Source organism: Hippopotamus amphibius, chromosome 1 (genome assembly GCF_030028045.1).
Source record: "Hippopotamus amphibius kiboko isolate mHipAmp2 chromosome 1, mHipAmp2.hap2, whole genome shotgun sequence".
NCBI classification, from domain to species: Eukaryota; Metazoa; Chordata; class Mammalia; order Artiodactyla; family Hippopotamidae; genus Hippopotamus; species Hippopotamus amphibius.
The window spans coordinates 168,797,568-168,818,211 of NC_080186.1; the positions used below are offsets into that span (position 1 = coordinate 168,797,568).

A 20,644-nucleotide genomic window follows, 5' to 3' on the forward strand; every position below is an offset into this window, starting at 1 on the left:
GTTGGGAAGCTATGATCCTGCAAGCTGCACAGCACAGCTGAAAAAAAGAAAAAAGGGACAAATAATAACAAATGTTGGTGATGATGTGAAGAAATGAGAACCTTCAAACATTGTGATGTGAATGTAAAATAGTACAGCTGATTTGTAAAACAATTTGGCAGTTCTTCAGAATTTTAAACAGAGAGTTACCACAGGACTCAGCAATTCTACTCTTAGGTTTGTACCCAGGAGAAATAAAAGCATACATCCTTACGAAAACTTATACATGAATGTTCTTGACGGCATTTATTCATAACAGCCAAAAAGTGGAAACGACACCAATGTCCATCTCCTGATGAATGGGTAAATAAAATGTGGTATATCCATACAATGGAATATTATTTGGCAATAAAAACCAATGAAGCACTGATACACGCTACAACTTGGATGAATCTTGAAAAAATTATGCACTGTGAAAAAGCCAGTCATGAAAGGCCCCATATTATATGACTCCATTCATAAGAAGTGTCCAGGATAGGCAAATATATAAAGACATAGATTAGTGGTTACTTAGGGCTGATGGGGACAGAATGGAGATTGACTGCTAATGGTTATGGGATTTCTTTAAGGGGGGACAAAAATGTTCTAAAATAGGCTGTGGTGATGATTGCACAACCCTGTGAATGTATTAAAAACCATTGAATTTTACTCTTTAAATGGGTGAATTTTATGGTGAGTTATATCTCAATAAAGCTATTTTTTAAAATAAAAAATGGCTTCCCTATACTATTATATGGGAGAGAGAAGTCCTTGAAAAGATGAGGAGGGATTAGATCCAGAATACCAGTGGAGGAACTGGCATTTAAAAGAGGAGGGATATTGGGACTTCCTTGGTGATGCAGTGGTTAAGAATCCGCCTGCCGACACAGGGACACAGGTTTGATCCTTGCTCTGGGAAGATCCCACATGCAGCAGAGCAACTAAGCCTGTGTGCCACAACTACTGAGGCTGCGTGCTGCAACTACTGAAGCCCATGTGCCTAGAGGCCGTGCTCCACAACAAGAGAGCCAACGCGCTGGGAAGCCCGTGTACCGCAACAAAGAGTAGTCCCCGCTTGCCACAACTAGAGAAAGTCCGCGTGCAGCAACGAAGACCCAACACAGCCAAAAATTAATTAATTAATTAATTATTTTAAAAAAGAGGAGGGATATTTCCATTGTGATATACTTGTAGATATAGTGGTACCAGAGTGGGCATTGTGCTTAGAAGGACCCCACACTTCATTTAAAGCTCTGTTTTCAGAGCTTTAAATAGCTTTTAAAGCTATTTTAAATAGCTTAAATATTTTAAATGACATTTTAAATAGTTTTTAAACATTGGGGCCTCACATTTTTATTTTGCACTGGGCCCCCCAAATTGTGAGTCCTGAGTGAGTAGTTGGATGATGTTTGAGGTCTTTTATTGTTGCAGGGAAGGTTGAGCCAAAGATGTCAGTTGCAAATGGTAGAAGGAAGGAGGCTAGAGGTTTAAGGAAAATGGGGTGAATATGAAATAGACATGAGAAGCTAGAGACGTATAGAAGAGGTGCCAATCTGTGGCTACTCCTTTTGAGTTTGTGATGCCATTGGTATGCCACATTGTACAATTTTCCCCAACACTTAATTGCATTGGCGGTACAGTGGATATTGATGTCAGGGTTCATCAGGCTGTGATAGGAGGAGATAGGGATAAGAAAGTAATTATAATGATAGATGGTGGCAGATAAGGAAAGGAATAAGACAGGAGAAAGATCATGGGTGAAGATAACATGTAGGATCAGTAAATTGGAGATTTTAATGACAGGGAAGTTTATTTCCTGAAGATAATTGAGCGGGGATTGGATAGATATAGGAAGCTATTTGAATTGGTTGATTCTGTAGTTTCTGTTGATGGCAAGGGCTAAGTTTGATCATAGAGTGACTGAAATGCCATGAGGGGACAAAGTTATTGGAAATGCAGAGGTCAAGCAACTTAGAGGCCAATTGTTTGGCTGGGTTATCCACTTGGATGATGAAATTGCTGAGAATGATGACCGAAGTGAGAGAAAAGGCTGTATGCAAAAGGTGTGAAACCTTCGGTGAAAGAAAGGAGTTAATAGATGACAGTAAGTACCTCACTGTTTGCTTCATACCCTGTTCTTGCCTTTGCTTGGGCTATATCAGTACCTTATACCTCTTCTACTTCCTTCCCCTCCCCTTTCTCTATCATCCTCTCTATCCCCTATGCTCACCTCAAAATCTTGTCATTCTTTCAGGACTCAATTCAAACTGCACCTCCTCAGTTATGTTGAATACATTTAAACTTTGAATATTATTACAAACACATCTTGAAAGCATAAGACAAGTCACATAACTTAGGACAAGCAGTCACTGGACAGTTTTCAATGCAGGGACTAGTTAGTAAAGCAATGCAGTTTCTTGTAGTTGCAGCTTCCTGATGTCTTAGAAAGGAGTTTTTGTTTCTTAAATGAAGGTTATTGCATAATAAAGACATTTATATAAATATATTTAATGTTGTCTCTAAAATTTAGTTTTGTCACTATTTAGTAACAAATAAGTAGGTCTTATCATTTTTCTTTTCACAGACTACTGTCAGGGAGATGTTACCTTAAATGTGGTAGGGCAATTTTTTGAGCTGAGTATATTTCAAATTATTTTGTCTTTCAACAGATTTTTTTCCTTAAATATATTAAAAACCTTACTTTTTTTTAGAAAAATTTATATCTTAAAGTTTAAAACTTTCAAGTTGAGGGAACTATATATAGTATATATATATATATAGTAGATAGAAATATATATCCCATTTTAATTATAACAATTATAACACATATATATAAAGCAATAAAAATGGGACATCTTAGAGGTGATACAAATGTTTTTATAGCACTATGAAATGTGTTTTATGATTCTGAATTTGTTTCAGTGTGAAAAAGATCCTGAACTTAGAGATACAAATTTTCAAACAACGTTAAGCTCTCGTCATCTAAAAATCAAGGTTCTGTCATCTCACCAGAGGTCTGTTGTAGAAAACAATGCAGGTAGATCAGTTGATAAAGTTCTGCTGCCTCAGCCCCTCAAACCTGTGTTGGTAAGCACAGGCCTTTTATTAACTAATTCTTGAAAAGACTAAAAATTGTATTTATTAGTAAGATTTAGATATGCATTAATTTCTTAGCAAATCTAGGGAAAATGCAGAGAATCTATATACTTACAGCTGTATACAGGCAGATGTTTTTTAAATGGACTGACAGTTGACAATTGTGTCACTTGAGACCACTGGGGAGAGATTATTCAGGCAGAATTAAGAGTTCAAGTGGCATATTGGAGAGGGTAATACCTGAGAAGGGAAAGCAAGAAGGAAGGAAGATTGGGTTGAAATAGCCTCAGTCTTCAATACAGATCTGACAAAATCTCTTCCAGTGGGGAGGGCTGGAGCAAAGATTGTCCATTACAGGAATCTTATGTTGGGCTGCTATGCTCAGATGTTGGCTGAGACTTGCCCAAGAAGATGATGGCCTCAACCTGGAAGCAGAAATGTTGCAGCTGGGAGCTCTCAGCTAACTGCACTCCTTGCAGTGGAACAGCATGTATTATTTGTAACCTTTGCATGGTAATTCCTAGGATAGGATAATCCCTGTTGCTCAGATGAACAAATTAAAAGATTATATAGCAGCAGTACCCAACCTTTTTGGCACCAGGGACCGGTTTCATGGAAGACAATTTTCCCACAGACTCAGGGCGGGGGGCAGGAGTGGTTTCGGGATGATTCAAGCACATTACATTTATTGTGCTATTTCTATTATCATTACACTGTAATATATAATGAAATAATTATATAACTCACCATAATGCAGAATCAGTGGGAGCCCTGAGCTTGTTTTCCTGCAACTAGATGGTCCCATCTGGGGGTGAAGGGAGACAGTGACATCTGAAGTGTGTTGCTTATATCCAGTCTACTCCATAATCTCGTTTTGATTGCTGTCACTGCAGAAAACCCTGCTTCACAAAGATAGGATGTTAGAAATGGAAGCAGGCTTTTCATTGCTTTTGTGTCAGTCTCAGGATATTCCACCTTGACTTTAACCCAGAACCTACAGAGATTTGAAGTTGTCTCAAACATACTTTTAAGGCCACCATCATTTGTGATCTCAAGCAGTTGATCCTCTTTTAGAATAAAGTCGATTCACCTGGCTTATTCAAAATGGGTCATGGATCCATTCCTTCCCAGTTTGGGGGTTTTTTATGGTTGGGAAGTAATGTTCAAACTCTTGAAAGCTGAGATAGGTGATCATGCACCAGCTGGGAGGAAGAAGGCCCTGGTTCAGTCTCTCAAAATTTCTGTTAGTGTTTGAAACATGTCAAAGATCCCAATATAAACCCAATGTTATCATCACCCCCATAATTCAAGTTTGGCTTTGAATGTAGCCACTTTATCTGCTGACTTGAACACAGTTGTCATTCTCCCCTGTAGTGGCAGATTGAGTTCATTGAGCAGGTTGAATATGTCACAGAAGCAAGTTTTGTGACCCATTCTGTGTCACTGAAATGTGCTGCCAGTGGTGACTGTTTTTCTGAAAGAAATCTCTGGAGCAGCTCTTGTAACTCAAAAACTCTGATCAGCAATCTACCTTTAGAAAGCCATTTCACTTCTGTGTATAAGAGAAGACGTGTGTGCTCTGTGTCCATCTTCTCACAGACCTCCACGAGCAGATGTGAGTTAAGGGCATGTACTTTAATGTGGTTGATAATTTTAAACGCATCCTGCAAAACATTGTTAAGTTCAGGTGACATTTTTTGGCTAGCCAGCATTTGTCTATGGATGACACAGTGCATAGACTCACATTCAGAAGTGACATCTTTGACCCGAGTAGTGAAACCAGAAAACCGTTCAGTCATGGTAGGCGCTCCACCCATGCATATACCGACACAAAATGACCAATTCAGTTTTCCTGATATGTAATCATTCAAAGACTTGAACAGTTCTACAGCTGTGGTGTTGGTTGGCAACAAAAGTGCACATAACATATCCTCATGCACATCCTCCTGAAAGATATATCGCACAAAAACAAGCATTGTTGCCTTGTCAACATCGGTACACTTGTCAACCTGGATTGCATACCACGGTGACTCATTAATCCTCTCTAACAGTTGTGCCTCAGTATCCTCTGCTGTTTCATCAATTCATCTAGTTATGGTGCTAGCCAAAAGAGGAACACATGCCATCTTTTGAACTACAGCCTCTCTTAAACGTTCATGACAAATGTCCTTAGCAGCAGACAGGCTCAACTCTTCACCAATAGTGAAGAGCTTCTTAGCTTTAGCAATGTGGTTAGCCACTAAGAATGAATGCTCTCAGTGCAGACACATTTGATGAAGTGGTGGCCCTCAATAATTGCTTCTGTTCTTCGTGTTCACATTTCTTTCTTTTGAAAAGTTCCAAAGGCTTGTGTTTTAATGCAGGGTGCTTGGTCTGCAAGTGGCAAAGCAGTTTTGAAGGTTTCATGGCTTTGTTGGCTAGCCGGTCACCGCATATACAAAGTGGGCTTGGAGAATGTGAATCACCTGTTGCAATGAACCCGTAATTTAAGTAGGGCTTGGTATTTTCTATTAAATGAAGCTTTCTTTTTGTTGGCAGTCTTAAAGTCTTCTGCTGTCTCATCACTGGGTCTTTCCCCCTTTGCAAAGAAGCTTTCCAGCGACGTTTGTTTTTTACTCATTTTGGCTAGGGTTGGCTTGTGGGCTTACCAAAACTGTGGCTAAGACAAGTGTGCAGTGCAGGAAAAAGGCACAGATGGAAGTGGTAAATAAAATAACAGGCAGGCTACGCACAGACTAAAATATATGTCAGATTCTGACTTAAAGCCTACCACCGGATGTAGCTGTACAATTGAAGTACATCAACTCACTTGCCACTATAAAGCCTGCCACCAGATGCAGCTTAATTGTCACTTGCCACTCACTGATAGGGTTTTGATATGTCTGCAAGCGGTTGATTTATGGTCTCTGTGCAGTCAAACCTCTCTGCTAACGATAATCTGTATTTGCAGCCACTCCCCAGTGTTAGCATCACTGCTTCAGCTCTAGCTCAGATCATCAGGCATTAGATTCTCATAAGGAGCACACAACCTAGATCCCTTGCACGTGCAGTTCACAGTAGGGTTCATGCTCCTATGAGAATCTAATGCTGCCACTGATCTGACAGGAGGCAGAGCTCAGGTCATAATGCAAGTGATGGGGAGCGTCTGTAAATACAGATGAAGCTTTGCTTGCTCTCCTGCCACTCACTTCCTGCTGTGAGGCCTGGTTCCTAAAAGGCCATGGACCGGTACTGGTCTGTGGCATGAGGGTTGAGGACCCCTGTTATATAGCTAATAAACTGGAGAACTAACATATTTAGTGTACTAGGTATATATACTGATAAATTTTTTTTGGTAAAATCTTCCTAATAAATATTCCAGATTATGTCTTGAACAACTAGTTTAAGAGATTTTAAGCCAGAAAGAAAGAGTGCAAGAAAGAAAAGATGAAAGAAAGAAAAAAGAAACCTAACACAACTTCCCTATGATGTTCAGGTTTTATGAGTTTGGGTTCCAGGCTTGGTAGCATATAATGACACCTATTCAAAGAGATTTATCATTTGTTTGACCTAACTCAAGCCAAAAAATTCTTGTTATGTGTCTAGTGTTTTAAATTTTAATTAGCAGATTAAAATTTTATTACTATGATACATTGATCTAGTATACTATTTTAAAATTTTGTTTTTACTGTATTAAGATAATTTCTTTATTTCTGCTGTTCAATCCCCTATTTCACAAAATATTGATAGAACATACATTCCAGTACTTCTGATAAGAAAAGCAGAGGCCTGTTAACAAGTACTCCATCTTCACAAACAGCTGGTTTAATGGTAAGTGTTATTAGCATTTGGCACTTGTAGTATCTGTTTTCTGGCTCCCTATTCTCTCCATTATTCTATTTCTCTTAGACCAGGGAAATATTGCACATAGACAATAATGTCTGTATTTTCTGTTGCGTAAACATACTTTCAATGGAAGTACTCTATATACTGATATACATGAAAGAAAGATTTCTTTCTTCTTTTAAAAACATTTTTTATTGTGGCAAAATATACATAACACAAAATTTACCATTTTAACCATTTTTAAATGTACAGTTCAAGTACATTCACATTATTGTGCAACCATCACCACCATCCATACTCAAAATTTTTCATCTTGCACAACTGAAAGTTCATACCCACTAAACAGTAGCTCCTCATTCCTTCCTCTCCCAGTCACTTGTAACCACCATTCTGCTTTCTGTCTCTATGAATCTGGCTGTTCTAGGTACTTCACATAAATTGAATCACACAGTATTTGTCTGCTTTATGACTGACTTATTTCACTTAGCAGAATGTCTTCAAGGTTCATCCATGTTGTAGCATGTGTCAGAATTTACTTCCTTTTTCAAGGCTAAATAATATTCCATTGTATAAATATACCACATTTTGTTTATCCATTTTTCTGTCAATGGGCATTTGGTTGCTTCCATCTTTTGGCTATTGTGAATAATGCTGTTATGAACATGGGTGTACAAATATCTCTTTGTGACCCTGCTTTCAATTCTTTTGGGTATGTTATTTGAAGTGGAATTGCTGGATTCTATGGTAATTCTCATTTTAACTTTTTGAGGAATGACCATACTGTCTTCCATGTCAGCTGCACTATTTTACATTCCCACCAACAATTTACAAGGGTTCCAATTTCTCTACATCCTTGCAAACACTTGTTATTTTCTGTGTTTTTAAAAAAAATAGCAGATGTGAGATGGTATCTCTTTGTGGTTTTGATTTGTATTTCCCTAATGGCTAATGATGTTGAACATCTTTTCATATGCTTATTGACCATTTTTATATCTTCTTTTGAGAAATGTCTATTCAGGTCCTTTGCCCATTTTTAAAATCAGGTTTTTGTTGTTGTTGTTGCTGTTGTTGAGTTGTAGCAGTTCTTTATTCTAGATGTTAACCCCTTATCAGATATATGGTTTGCAAATATTTTCTCCCATTCTGTGGGTTAGCTTTTCATTCTGTTGATAGTGTCCTTTGAGGCACAAATGTTTTAAATTTTTATGTAGTCCAATTTATCTTTTGTTGTTGTTGTTTTTGTTGCCTATGCTTTTGTGTCATGTCCAAGAAGTCATTATTAAATGCAATGTTATGAAGCTTTCTCCCTGCGTTTTCTTCTAAGAATCTATAATTTAGCTCTTACCCAACCAGGGTTCATCTTACATTCAACTAAACAGCAGGTATACAGCTTGCAAGCAGAGCAGGATCAGGTGTTCCTCTTCAGTGGGAGCAGTCCTCGCAGAAGTCCTTGTAGTAGTTTACACAGCAGTCTGGGGACAGCTCAGGTACAAGGAGAGGAGATCCAGTATCTTTGATATCCAGTGTCTTTTGTAATAACACATAGACTTAGCTTCCAGGGTCTCTACAAGGGACATGCTTAATTACAAGAGTCAGGGAAGCCCCCAATATGGTGCATTTTCTAGTATTTATTTACCTATAGTGCATGTATAGTTCCTCCCAGTCCAGATGCAATTTCTCAGTCAGATATCATTTTTACCCTAAGCAATGTTGCCTAGTAATACAGTTAACATTCTTACCTTTATCAGATTCCTAGTGGAACAAAACTGGAGAGGTAACCAAAGATGACTTTTTCAAGATGGGGAAAAGGTTTCTGTGAACACTCTGCTCACAGTCTTTCCAGTGTTCTAAAGATTAATACTTTTTCCAGAAAATGACTGTTTCATTTTTCATTCATTTTTGTTTTATATTTTAGGCTACAATGTATATATGAGAAATAAATGTTTAAAAATGAGTTTTTTTCCTCTGTAAAACTAATTTATTGACTCATTTATTTTGTAAATACCAACATCTTTTTTAAATTGAGCTATAATTCACATTTTATAAAATTCACCTTGCTAAAGTGTGAATATAGTGACTTTTAGTATACTCATAAGGTTGTGCAACCATTACTACAATCTAATTTAAGAATATTTTTCATCACCCCCTCAGCAGACACTTATTCCCCCATCTCACCCTCCAGCTCCTGGGTATTACTAATCTACTTTCTGTCTCTTTAGGTTTGCTTATTGTGGCCATTTCATATAAATTGTATCATATAATATGTAGCCTTTTGTGTCTGGCTGCTTTCACTTATTGTATTTTCAACATTCATCCATGTTACAGCATGAATCAGTACTTTGTTCCTTATTTATGGCTGAATAATATCCCATTATAAGCATATACCACATTTTATTTACTAATTCATCAGTTTATGGGCATTTGGATGAATAATAGTGCTATGAGTGTTCATGTACAAGTCTTTGTGTGGATATATGTTTTCAATTTTCTTGGGTATATACCTAGAAGTGGAAGTAGAATTAATTGGTTACCTGGTAACTGTATGTTTAACACTTTTGTGGTGGACTTTTAAAAACAGCTTTTTTGAGGTACAATTCACCTGTTTAGAGTATAAAATTCAGTGTTTTTTAGTATATTCACAAATATGTGCCATCATCACCCCAGTCAATTTTAGAACATTTTTATCACCTCAAAAAGAAACTCCATACCCCTTAACCATTACTATTATCCCCTTAGTCCTCCATTCCACTATCTGGCCCCAAGCAACCACTAATCCACTTTCCATCTCAATAGATTTCCTGGGCATTTTATATGAATAAAATCATATAATATGTAGTCTTTTGTAACTAACTTCTTTTACTTAGCATAATGTTTTTCAAGATTAGCATGTACCAGTACTTCTTTCCTTTTCATGGCCAAATAATATTCTGTTGTGTTCATGGTCATTTGGGTTGTTTCTGCCTTTGGGCTATTATGAATAATGCTGCTTTAAACATTCAGGTACAAGCTTTTGTGTAGTTATATGTTTCCATTTCTCTTGAGTATATACCTAGAAGTAAAATTGCAGGGTTATATGGTAACTCTGTAGTTGATCATTAGAGGAATTGATAGACTGTTTTCCAGAGTGGTTCCCAGTAGCACTGTGTGAGTGTTCTGATTTGTCTGTATTCTTAGCAACACTTACTGTAGTCCATCTTTTGGGCTATGAAATAGTATCTCATTGTGATTTTGCAATGGGGCTTATTGTATATCTTCTTTGGAGAAATGTCTACTCAGATCCTTTGCCCATTTAAAAGTTAGGTTATTTGTCTTTTTATTGTTGAGTTGTAAGTGTTCTTTATATGTTCTGGATACTAGACCATTATCAGATAAATGATTTTCAAATATTTTCTCCCATCCTGTGGGTAAATACCAGTGTCTTTTAATAAGTAAAATAGTTTTGAGAACATGTAATGGCTTGGCATTTTAAGGTCTACATTGTGTTACCAAATGAGCCTGAGACTAATTGCCCTTCGGTTCATTCCACACCAAATGAGGCGTTAGATTCCACTCAATTCCAAGCCATCCATTCCTTGGCTGGCTACCTTGAAAGGAGGCCAGTTGACTCAAGGACTTCTGGAGATTTTCATTTTCTAGGTCTCATTTTAATGTGACCTTCCTAACACTATTTCAAGATAGGCCTGAAGTTGTTCTGTTCTCCTACAAGGAAGAGAAGCTAGGCAAGGGCAGACGTCCTCCACTCCCTACCCAGTACAGTTGATAATTCATTCTGGGCGTACATACATGTGGTATAGCCTAGGTTCAGGCCAGATTACTCTAGTCAGATCTGGATAGTCAGCATGACAAAGCTTCTTGGAATCCCAAACTAAAGAGTATGGATCATGACTTTGGTTTTAAATATTTTGAATTTAATGTAGACATATGTGATGATTTAAGTAACCTGATAATGATATGGGTATGGTGCTCACGAAAGAGACAGAGATTTAAAAATCTCTAGTGTACAATTGGTAGGCAAAAAGAAGGCAAGGGCAGAATACTGGGGAAGGCTGACAATTAAGAGAAGAGCAGGGGAAATTATTTCATGAGGTGTAGTTGCTGGGTAGGTGAATTTCATTTATAGGCACTTAATATATATAAATTAAATGATACTTTAGCAAATGAAAATTCCTATTTAAAAAATAATTTTGAAGCTAAAGAGCCTTGTATGCTTCTTTATAGATTCATTTGTTCCCAGTTAAACATGCATGTTTTGAAGAAATATTTCTAAATATCAGCAATTACATTAATGCAGATAAAATTGTTCATATGTCAGGTTCACAAGAAAATCATTCTATTAAGAGAGTATTTCAACTTTTTTTTGATTACTTAAAAATAATTGTTTTTGCAACATTGAGCTTCTACAAAAGAGTAATATATCCTTTTATAGATTGATTTGTCCTCAGTGCAAAAAACATCTTTTGAAGAACTATTTCCAAATGTCAGCAATTATGTTAATTCAAATGAAATTGTTCCTGTGTCAACTTTGCAAGAAAATTCTTCAAATGAGGTAGTATTTTCAAATTTTCCTTCACTTACTAAAATAAATAATTACTGTTATGTTGGACACTTTGTATATGAGTTACTTTAAGAGATCTGTAACTTAGTTGAGGCTAACATCATCTACATGTGGAGTCAGCTGTCAGATATAATTCCAAATAAAGAGTATTAGGCTGCTATAGCCAAAACACTTTGCATCATCAGGACCCAGGGATGTTAAACAACTAGAGGAAATAGTATTAGCCTACTTGGATCCACAACTCAGGTTTTGTCTGTACATATAAATTGTAGACATCAATCTAGTTGTGTTAGAATGAATATATGGAAGTACTATGCTCCACTAATAAGACTCATAACTCTAAGAGCCATGGGGGGTGGGGTGGGAGTAAAGAGAGAGGATGACCAGGAAAAGAGAGAAGAATAGAAGAGAGAGTCAGAGAGCGAAAGAGACAGAGAGAAGGGGAGAGAGGGCAGATAAGAGAGAGAGAAAGACAGAGTAAGAGAAGAAAGAGGCAGAGAGAAAAAAGAAATAAAAGGCAGAATTTAGGGATGGGTAGTGTTTCGTTGTAGCTAGACCTTTTCGCTGTTACCCTGGAGTAAAGTTGGGGATGTAGGTGGTGAGGAGAAAATTGGAGATGAGATTGTAGAGATCAACAGGGGCCAACATCAAAGAGGGTCTTATAATCCATGTTAAGGAATTTGAATTTTTTCTTGGGGGGGGGTGCTGGTAAGGGATTGTAAACAGGAGATAACAAATATTCTTGTATAAAGTTTGTTTTGGATCCAGAGGTGGAGAACAGATTGTAAAAGGCTGAGACTAGAGGCAACTTGAGAGAGAACCTCCAGAGAAAGAGAGTGAGAGAAAGAAAGAATATAGAATAAGAGGCTTAAGGATAGTAAAAAATAGTTTGAAATAGGAGTTTGGGGGAATGGAGGAACTAGGGAAACCCAAGATTATAGCCCATCATTGAGATCCCAGTTGAAACTGGGAACTATTACTTCTTAAAAAACATTCTTTATTGAGGTATAATTGGCATGCAATAAACTGCACATATTTAAAGTGTGCAGTTTAAAAGTTTTCACGTATGTAAGCACCTCTGAAACAACCACCACAATCAAAATAGTGAAAATATCTATCTCCAAAAGTTTCCTCTTACCATTTTATAATTTCTTTCTTCCTGCCCCACCCTCTGCCCCCCAAGCAACTACTGATCTAGTTACTGTCATTATAGATTGGATTTTGGAGTCATGAGAGAGACAGACAGACAGACAGACAAAGAGATTTTTTTTTGGTCTGACTTCTTTCACTCAGCATAATTGTTTTGAGATTCAGCCATGTATCAATAGTTTGTTCCTTTTTATTGCTAAGTAGTATTCTGTTGCCTGGTATACCATAATTTATTTAACCATTCCCCTATTTATGGACATTCAGATTATTTAGCTGGTGGAAACATTTGTTTACCAGTATTTGCATTGACAAAGAATCTCTCCTTGATCAAACATTAGTTAGGCTACCAGAGTAGCCCTCTTCTCAACTAGGCCTTGACCTTGGGCTTCCATGTCCATTTTTGAATAGTTTTAGCAAGAATTTTGCTACATCAATTTAGATAGAGTCTCCCACCCTTAATATCTGATCACACTGGCTGTCTTTAGCATCCTGGCCTATTAAGTCTAATTCAGTTGCTGGACCCAGTTTCAATGAGTGTATGATGGGGAGGGTTTTCCCACACCACCAACAAGCAATGCTCCAGGCACCAGCTGGGTATCAAAGAATTCAACCTAATTCTGACACTGTCTACTCAGAGATAGCATCAGATTCCACAGGTAAAGGACTCTGTCCCACAGAAACACCTTCTACTTCAGATACCAATTGCAAGCCCAAGTTATCACCTGTGTTTCTGCTAGACTAGCTACAAATTGGAGGTTCCTATGACCCCCTTCTTGGACTTCAGACTCCAGTCACAAGTCCAGATTGTTACCTTTACTTCTGACTTACTGGCTATAAATCAGAGGTTCTCATAACCTTCTCCTTGGGTTTGATTAATTTTTAGAGCAGCTCACAGAACTCAGAAAAACATTTTACTTACTAAATTACTGGTTTAGTAATTATAAAAGGATATAATCCAGGAACAACCAGATAGAAGAGATGCATAGGGCAAGGTATGAGGAAAGGGTGCAGAGCTTCCATGCTTTTTCTTGGAGTCCATTCTCCCCGAATCTCACCAACCAAGAAGCTCTTTGAACCTTGTCTTTTGGAGTTTTATGGAGGCTTCATTACATAGGCATGATTGATTAAATCAGTGGTCATTGGTGATTCATTCAACCTCTAGCTCCTCTCTCCTCCCTTATGAGGAGAGGTTATGGCATGGGCCTGAAAGTTCCAACCTCTAATCACATAGTTTAGTTTCCCTGGCAACCACCCCCCATCCTTAAGTGCAGTTCAAAAGTCACTTTATTAATGTAACAAAAGCTACCTCATTACTCTCATCACTTAGGGAATTCCAAGGGTTTAAGGAGCTTTATGCCAGAAATGGGGGCAAAGACCAAATATATATTTCCTATCATAAATCATAGTATCACAGATCATTTTAGCAAGAATCCCCTTACCTTTGATATCTCCTCTTCGCAGTTTTCCATCCTCTGATGCCCTCACTCTCCTCATTAGCTATAAATCCTCAGCTGTCTTTGCTGTATTTGGAGTTGGACCCAATCTCTCTCTGCTTCTGCAATACCCCTATTACAATAGTTTTGAATAAAGTCTTCTTTATTGTTTTAACAAGTATCAGAATATACTTTCTTTTACAATATGGATGTATATTTTCTTTCCTCTTGGGTAAACACCTGAGTGAAAATTGCCAAGCTGTTTTCCAAAGTGGTTATACCATCTTACATTTCCACTAGCAGTGTTTGAAACTTGTTTCTTTACATGTGACACTTAGTATGGTCAGTCTTTTAATCTGAACCATTCTAATAGTTGTGAAGTGATATCTTATTGTGGTTTTAATTTGCATTTCCCTAATGACTAATGATATTGATCACTTTCTCGTGTACTTATTTGCCATCTGTGTATCTTCTTTGATGATGTATCTGTTCAAATATTTTGGCTGTTTTAAAAAATTGGTTGATTTTCTCATTATAGAATTTTGAGAGTTCTTTGTATATTCTGGATGTAAATGCTTTATTAGATATGTGCTTTGAATGATATTCTTCCAGTCTGTGCCTTGTCTTTTCACACACTCCACTGTCTTTTTTAAAAAAAATGAAAAAAACCTTTTGTAGTGTATTTTACATATCATAAAATTCACCCATTTAAAGTTTACAATATAATGATTTTTTGTAAACTTACAGAGTCCAACCATTACCATATGCTAGTTTTAGAACATTTTTTCCCCATGATAAGATCCCTCATGCCCATTTACAGTTAAGCCCTGTTCTCAGCCCCAGGTAAATACTGATCTGCTTTATATATCTTTAGAATTTCCTTTTCTGGGCATTTCATATAAATAGAATCATACAATATTTAGTTGCTTGTGAAACAGTGTCATTTGAAGAACATAAATTTTTTAAAGTAATTAATTAATTTTATTTATCGGTTGCATTGGGTCTTCATTGCTGTGTGCAGGCTTTCTCTATAAGCAGCGAGAGGGGGCTACTCTTCATTGTGGTGTGTGGGCTTCTCAGTGCGGTGGCTTCTCTTGTTGCAGAGCATGGGCTCTAGGCACATGGGCTTCAGTAGTTGTGGTATGTGGACTCAATAGTTGTAGCTCTCAGGCTCTAGAGCGCAAGCTCAGTAGTTGTGGTGCATGGGCTTAGTTGCTCTGCGGCATTTAGGATCTTCCCCAACCAAGGATTGAACCCCTATCCCCTGCATTGGCAGGCAGATTCTTAACCACTGCACCACCAGGGAAGTCCCAAGAACATAAATTTTTAACTCTGATGAAGTCCAAAGTTAAATGGGATGTGCCTTTTTTGTCATATCTAAGAAATCTTTGCCTAACCCAAGGTCACAAAGATCTTCTGTTTTCTTCAAGAAGTTTTATAGTTTAAAGTTTTACACTTATGCCTATCAATTAATTTCTTATATGACATAAGGTATGGATTCAATTTGCATATTGACATTCAATTATGCTGGCACCATTTGTAAAAATGCTATCCTTTCTTCACTATATTGCTTTTGTACCTTTGCTGAGAAACAGTTATCCCTGTATATGTATGGGTTTGTGTCTGAATTCTCTATATTGTTCCATTCATATACTTGTCTATCTTTATGCCAATACCATGCAGTATTGAATAATATGGCACTATAGTAATTCTTAAAATCAGATAGTATTAGCCCTCTAACTTTGTTATTCTTTTTTCAGTTGTTTTGGCTATTCTAGGTCCTTTGCAATTCTATATGAATTTTAGGATCAGCTCGTCAATTTTTACAAAAAAAAAAGAAAAACACACCCTGACAGGATTTTGATTAGGATTGCATTGAATCTGTGGATTAATTTGAGGATAATTGACATCATAACAAGATTGAGTTTCTCATCTTAAGAAAAAGGCGTATCTGTCCATTTATTTAGGTCTTCTTTAATATCTCTTGGAAATATTTTGTAATTTTTATTGAACAGGTCATTATTCCCACCTGATGTCATTATTTCTCACCTAATTTCAATATTTCATATTTTTGATGCTGTTAATTTCAGTTTCTCACTATTGCTAGCTTATAGCAATATACCTTTTTTGTATATTGATCAGTATATTAGTCTTCTTGAGTTGCCATAATAAAATACCATAGACTAGGGGGGATTAAACAATAGAAGTTTATTTTTTCACAGTTCTAGAGGCTGGGAAAGTCCAAGATCAAAATGTTGGCCTATTCAATTCCTGGCAGGGCTATTTTCCTGGGTTGTAGATGACCACCATCTTTCTGTGACTTCACATGGCCTTTTCTCTCTTTGCACAAAGAAAGAGAGCTCTGGTGTTTCTCCTTTTTCTTATGAGGGCACCAGACCTCTCAGATTTGGGCCTCACCCTTATGAACTCTTATGACCCACTCATAGACCCTATCTCCAAATATAGTCTCATTGGGGGTTATAACTTCAACATATGAATTTTGTAGGGACACAAACACTCAGTTCTTAACAAAGATACTGTAAACTTGCTAATCTTAATTATTAGCTTTAGTAGTTTTTTTTGCCAAAGTTTCCATTAGACCATAGGTCATTATGTCATCTGTGAATGAAAACAATTTTACTTCTTCCTTTCAATATGGATGCTTTTTTTCCCTTGCATAATTGCATTGGCTGCATCCTCCTGTACAATGTTGAGAGAGAGCAGTAGGGAGAGCAGACATCCTTGCCTTACTTCTGTACCTTGAGGAAAAGCATTCAGTAGTTCGCTATTAAGTATGATATTATCTGGGGACTTCCCTGGTGGTGCAGTGGTTACGACTCTGTGCTCCCAATGCAGGGGGCCTGGGGTCAATCACTGGTCAGGGAACTATATCTCACATGCATACCACAACTAAGAGTTCACATGCCACAACTAATGAAGTGGCAAGCCACAACTAATGAAGTGGCAAGCCACAACTAAGGAGCCTGCTGGCTGCAACTAAGGAGCCCGCCAGCTGCAACTAAGGAGTGCACCTGTTGCAACTAGGATCTGGTGCAACAAAGTAAATAAAATAAATATTTTTTAAAAAGTATGACATTATCTGTACGTTTTTCTTAGGTTGAGGAAGTTCCCTTCTATTCCTAATGCTTTGAGAGAGTTTATCAGGAATAGATGTTGGACTTTTGCCAAATGTATTTTTTGTGTCTGTTAAAGTGATCATAGGGTTTCTCTTTTTCAGTCTGTTAATATGGTGAATTGATTATGATTGTGAATTGAATATAATATGTTGATTGATGTTCCAATGTTAAACCAACTCTGCATCCTGAGATAAACCCTTCTTAGTTGTGGTGTATTTTTCATTTTATATATTTTTGGATTTGATTTGCTTAAATTTTTGTATCAGTATTCAAGAGGGTCTGTACATTTCTTTTGATGTGTATGTCTGGGTGGTATCAGAGTAATGATAACCTCATAGAACAAGTTGGGAAGTATTCTTTCCTCTTCAGTTTTCTGGAAAAGAGATAGTATTATTTCTGCCTTGAATGTTGGGTGGAATTCACTATTGAAGCCATCTAGGCCTGGAATTTTCTTTGTTGGGAGGAAATAAGCTACAGTTACAACCTCTTCAGGTTGTAATTGGCTAAACTTATTTAGCCAGTTATGTAAGGCTATTCAACTTATCTCTTTCTTCTTGAGTGAGCTTTGGTAGTTTGTGTATTTCAAGGAATTTGTCTATTTTCTATAAGCTTATTCAAATTTATTGTCAAATGTTTATAATATTCTCTTATTATTCTTTAATATATTGGCATCTATAGTGATGTAATCTTTCTCATTCCTGATATTGATAATTTGTGTCTTCTCTCTCTTTTTTTCCCTAAACAATCTGCTCTGATATTATTTTCTTTAGTCTGCTTACTTTGGGTTTAATTAGCTCTTCTTTTTTTACTTCCTTAATATGGAAGCTGAGGTCATTGATATGAGACTTTTCTTCTTTTCTAACATAGGTCTTGTGGGTTTCTTTTGATTAATTAATTTATTGGCTGCATTGGGTCTTTGTTGCTGTGCATGGGCTTTCTCTGGTTGCGGTGAATGGGGGCTACTCTTCGTTGCATAGGCTTCTCACTGCAGTGGCTTCTCTTGTTACAGAGCACAGGCTCTAGGTGCACAGGCTTCAGTAGTTGTGGCACGTGGACTCAATAGTTGTGGTTCATGGGCTCTAGAGCACAGGCTCAGTAGTTGTGGCACACTGGCTTAGTTGCTCCGCAGCATGTGGAATCTTCCTGGACCAGGGATTGAACCCATGTCCCGTGCATTGGCAGGCAGATTCTTAACCACTGCTCCACCGGGGAAGTCCTCTAATATAGGTTTATAATGCTACAAATTTCCTTCAACTACTGCTTTAGCAGCATCCCACATGTTTTTTTTGTTTGTTTTGTTTTTTTAAATTTTATCTTCTTTTTTTTTTTTTTCCTAAGCCCCATGGCATGTGGAACCTTCCCAGAGCAGGGCTTGAACCCATGCCCCATGCATTGGCAGGCAGATTCTTAACCACTGCGCCACCTAGGAAGTCCACATCCCACATGTTTTGACATGCTGTGTTTTCATTTTCATGCAGTTGAAATACTTTCCACTTTCCCTATTTATTTATTCTTTGATCCATGGGGTGTTTAGAAGTGTGCTATTATCCAAATAGCCGAAAAATTTCCAGAGTTATTTCTGTTGCAGATTTCTAATTTCATTTCATTGTGGTCTGAGACCATACTTTATATACCTAGAATCCTTTTAAATTTGTTGAGACATGTTTTATAACCTGTATGGTTTATTTTGGTGAATATACTTGAGAATAATGTGTATCCTGCTTTTGTTGGGTAAAGTGGTCTATAAATGTCAATCAGGTCAGGTTGATTGGTAATGATGTTCAAGTTATGTCCTTGCTAATTTTTTGCCTACTTGGTCTATTGATTATTAAGAAGTATTGAAATTTTGTACTGTAATGGTAGATTTGTCTGTTTCTCCTTTTAATCCTATTCTTTTTTGTTTCACATATTTTGAAGCTCTGTTACTAGGTGTATAAACATTTGGAGTGTTTAGGATTGTTATGTTCCCTTGATTAATTCACCCCTTTATCATGAAAGACCTTATTTATCCCTGGTAATATTCCTTGCATAGAAACCTCCTTTGTGTGGTATTAGTATAGCTACTCCAGCTTTCTTTTGACTATTGTTAGCACAGTGTATATTTTTGTATCTTTTTACTTTAAAAAGCTTTTAGAGAAGTTTTAGTTTTATAGCAAAATTGAGAGGACGGTTCAGTGATCTCTCATATACTCAGTACTCCCACACATGCATAGCCGTAACCATGTTCAACATCATTCACTGAAATGGTACATTTTTTATCAAGAATGAACATACATTGACATATAATCACCCAAAGTCCATGGTTTAAATTAGAATTCACTCTTGGTGTTGTACATTCTGCAGATGTGGACAAAAGTATAATGATATTACAGGCATACCTCAGAGATATTGTAGGTTAAGTTCCAGACCACAGCAATAAAGTGAATATCACAATAAATTGAGTCACACAAGTTTTTTGGTTTCCTAGTGCATATAAAATTATGTTTTTACTATACTGTAGTCATTTAAGTGTTCAGTAGCATTACATCAAAAAAAATCTTAATTAAAAATATTTTATTGCTAAAAAATGCCAAAACAATTATAATAGTAAATCAAAGGTCACTTCACTAATGACCATAACAGATATAATAATAGTGAAAAGTTTGAAATATGTGTCAATTACCAAAATGTGACACAGAGACATAAAGTGAGCAAACGCTGTTGGAAAAACGGTACCAATAGACTTCATGAACACTGGTTGCCACAAAACTTCAATTTGTAAAAAAAATATGTATATGCAAAGTGCAATAAAGCATAGAGCAATAAAATGAGGTATGCCTATAATTCTAATATTGTATAGAGTATTTTCACTGTCCTAATTATCCTCTGTGCTCTACCTGTTCATCTCCCCTCGCCCACCCCTGACAACCATCGATCTTTTAATTATCACCATAGTTTTGCCTTTTCTAAAATGTCGTATAGTTGGAATCATACAGTATGTAGTCTTTTCAGTTTGGCTCCTTTCACTTAGTAATGTGCATTTTAGATTCCTCCATGTCTTTTCAGGACTTAATACCTCATTTCTTTTTCTTTTTCTTTATTTATTTATTATTTATTTATCTTTATTGGAGTATAATTACTTCACAGTATTGTGCTAGTTTCTGCTGTACAACAAAGTGAATCAGCCATATGTACACACATATCCCCATATCTCCTCCCTCCTTAGCCCCCCTCTCAATTGCCCCATCCCACCCCTCCAGGTCCTCACAAAGCATCAAGCTGATCTCCCCATGCTAGGCAGCAGCTTCTCACCAGCCATCCACTTCACATGTGGCAGTGTGTGTATGTCAACGCTACTCTCTCACTACATCCCAGCTTCTCCTCCCTTCCTCCCCCCGGTGTACTCAGATCCATTCTCTATGTCTGCATCTCTATTCCTGCCCTGCCACTAA

At 37.0% G+C, this 20,644-nt stretch overlaps 1 protein-coding gene across 1 annotated transcript in view; it reads left to right on the plus strand.

The window, feature by feature from the left end:
* MEIKIN (meiotic kinetochore factor) overlaps positions 1 to 20,644 on the plus strand; it is a 121,837-nt gene that overhangs the window by 60,903 nt on the left and 40,290 nt on the right. The window contains exons 10-11 of the mRNA XM_057701133.1: positions 6,844 to 6,924; positions 11,366 to 11,485. Of these exons, the coding sequence (XP_057557116.1) occupies positions 6,844 to 6,924; positions 11,366 to 11,485 (201 nt within the window). The remainder of the gene's footprint in view (positions 1 to 6,843; positions 6,925 to 11,365; positions 11,486 to 20,644) is intronic.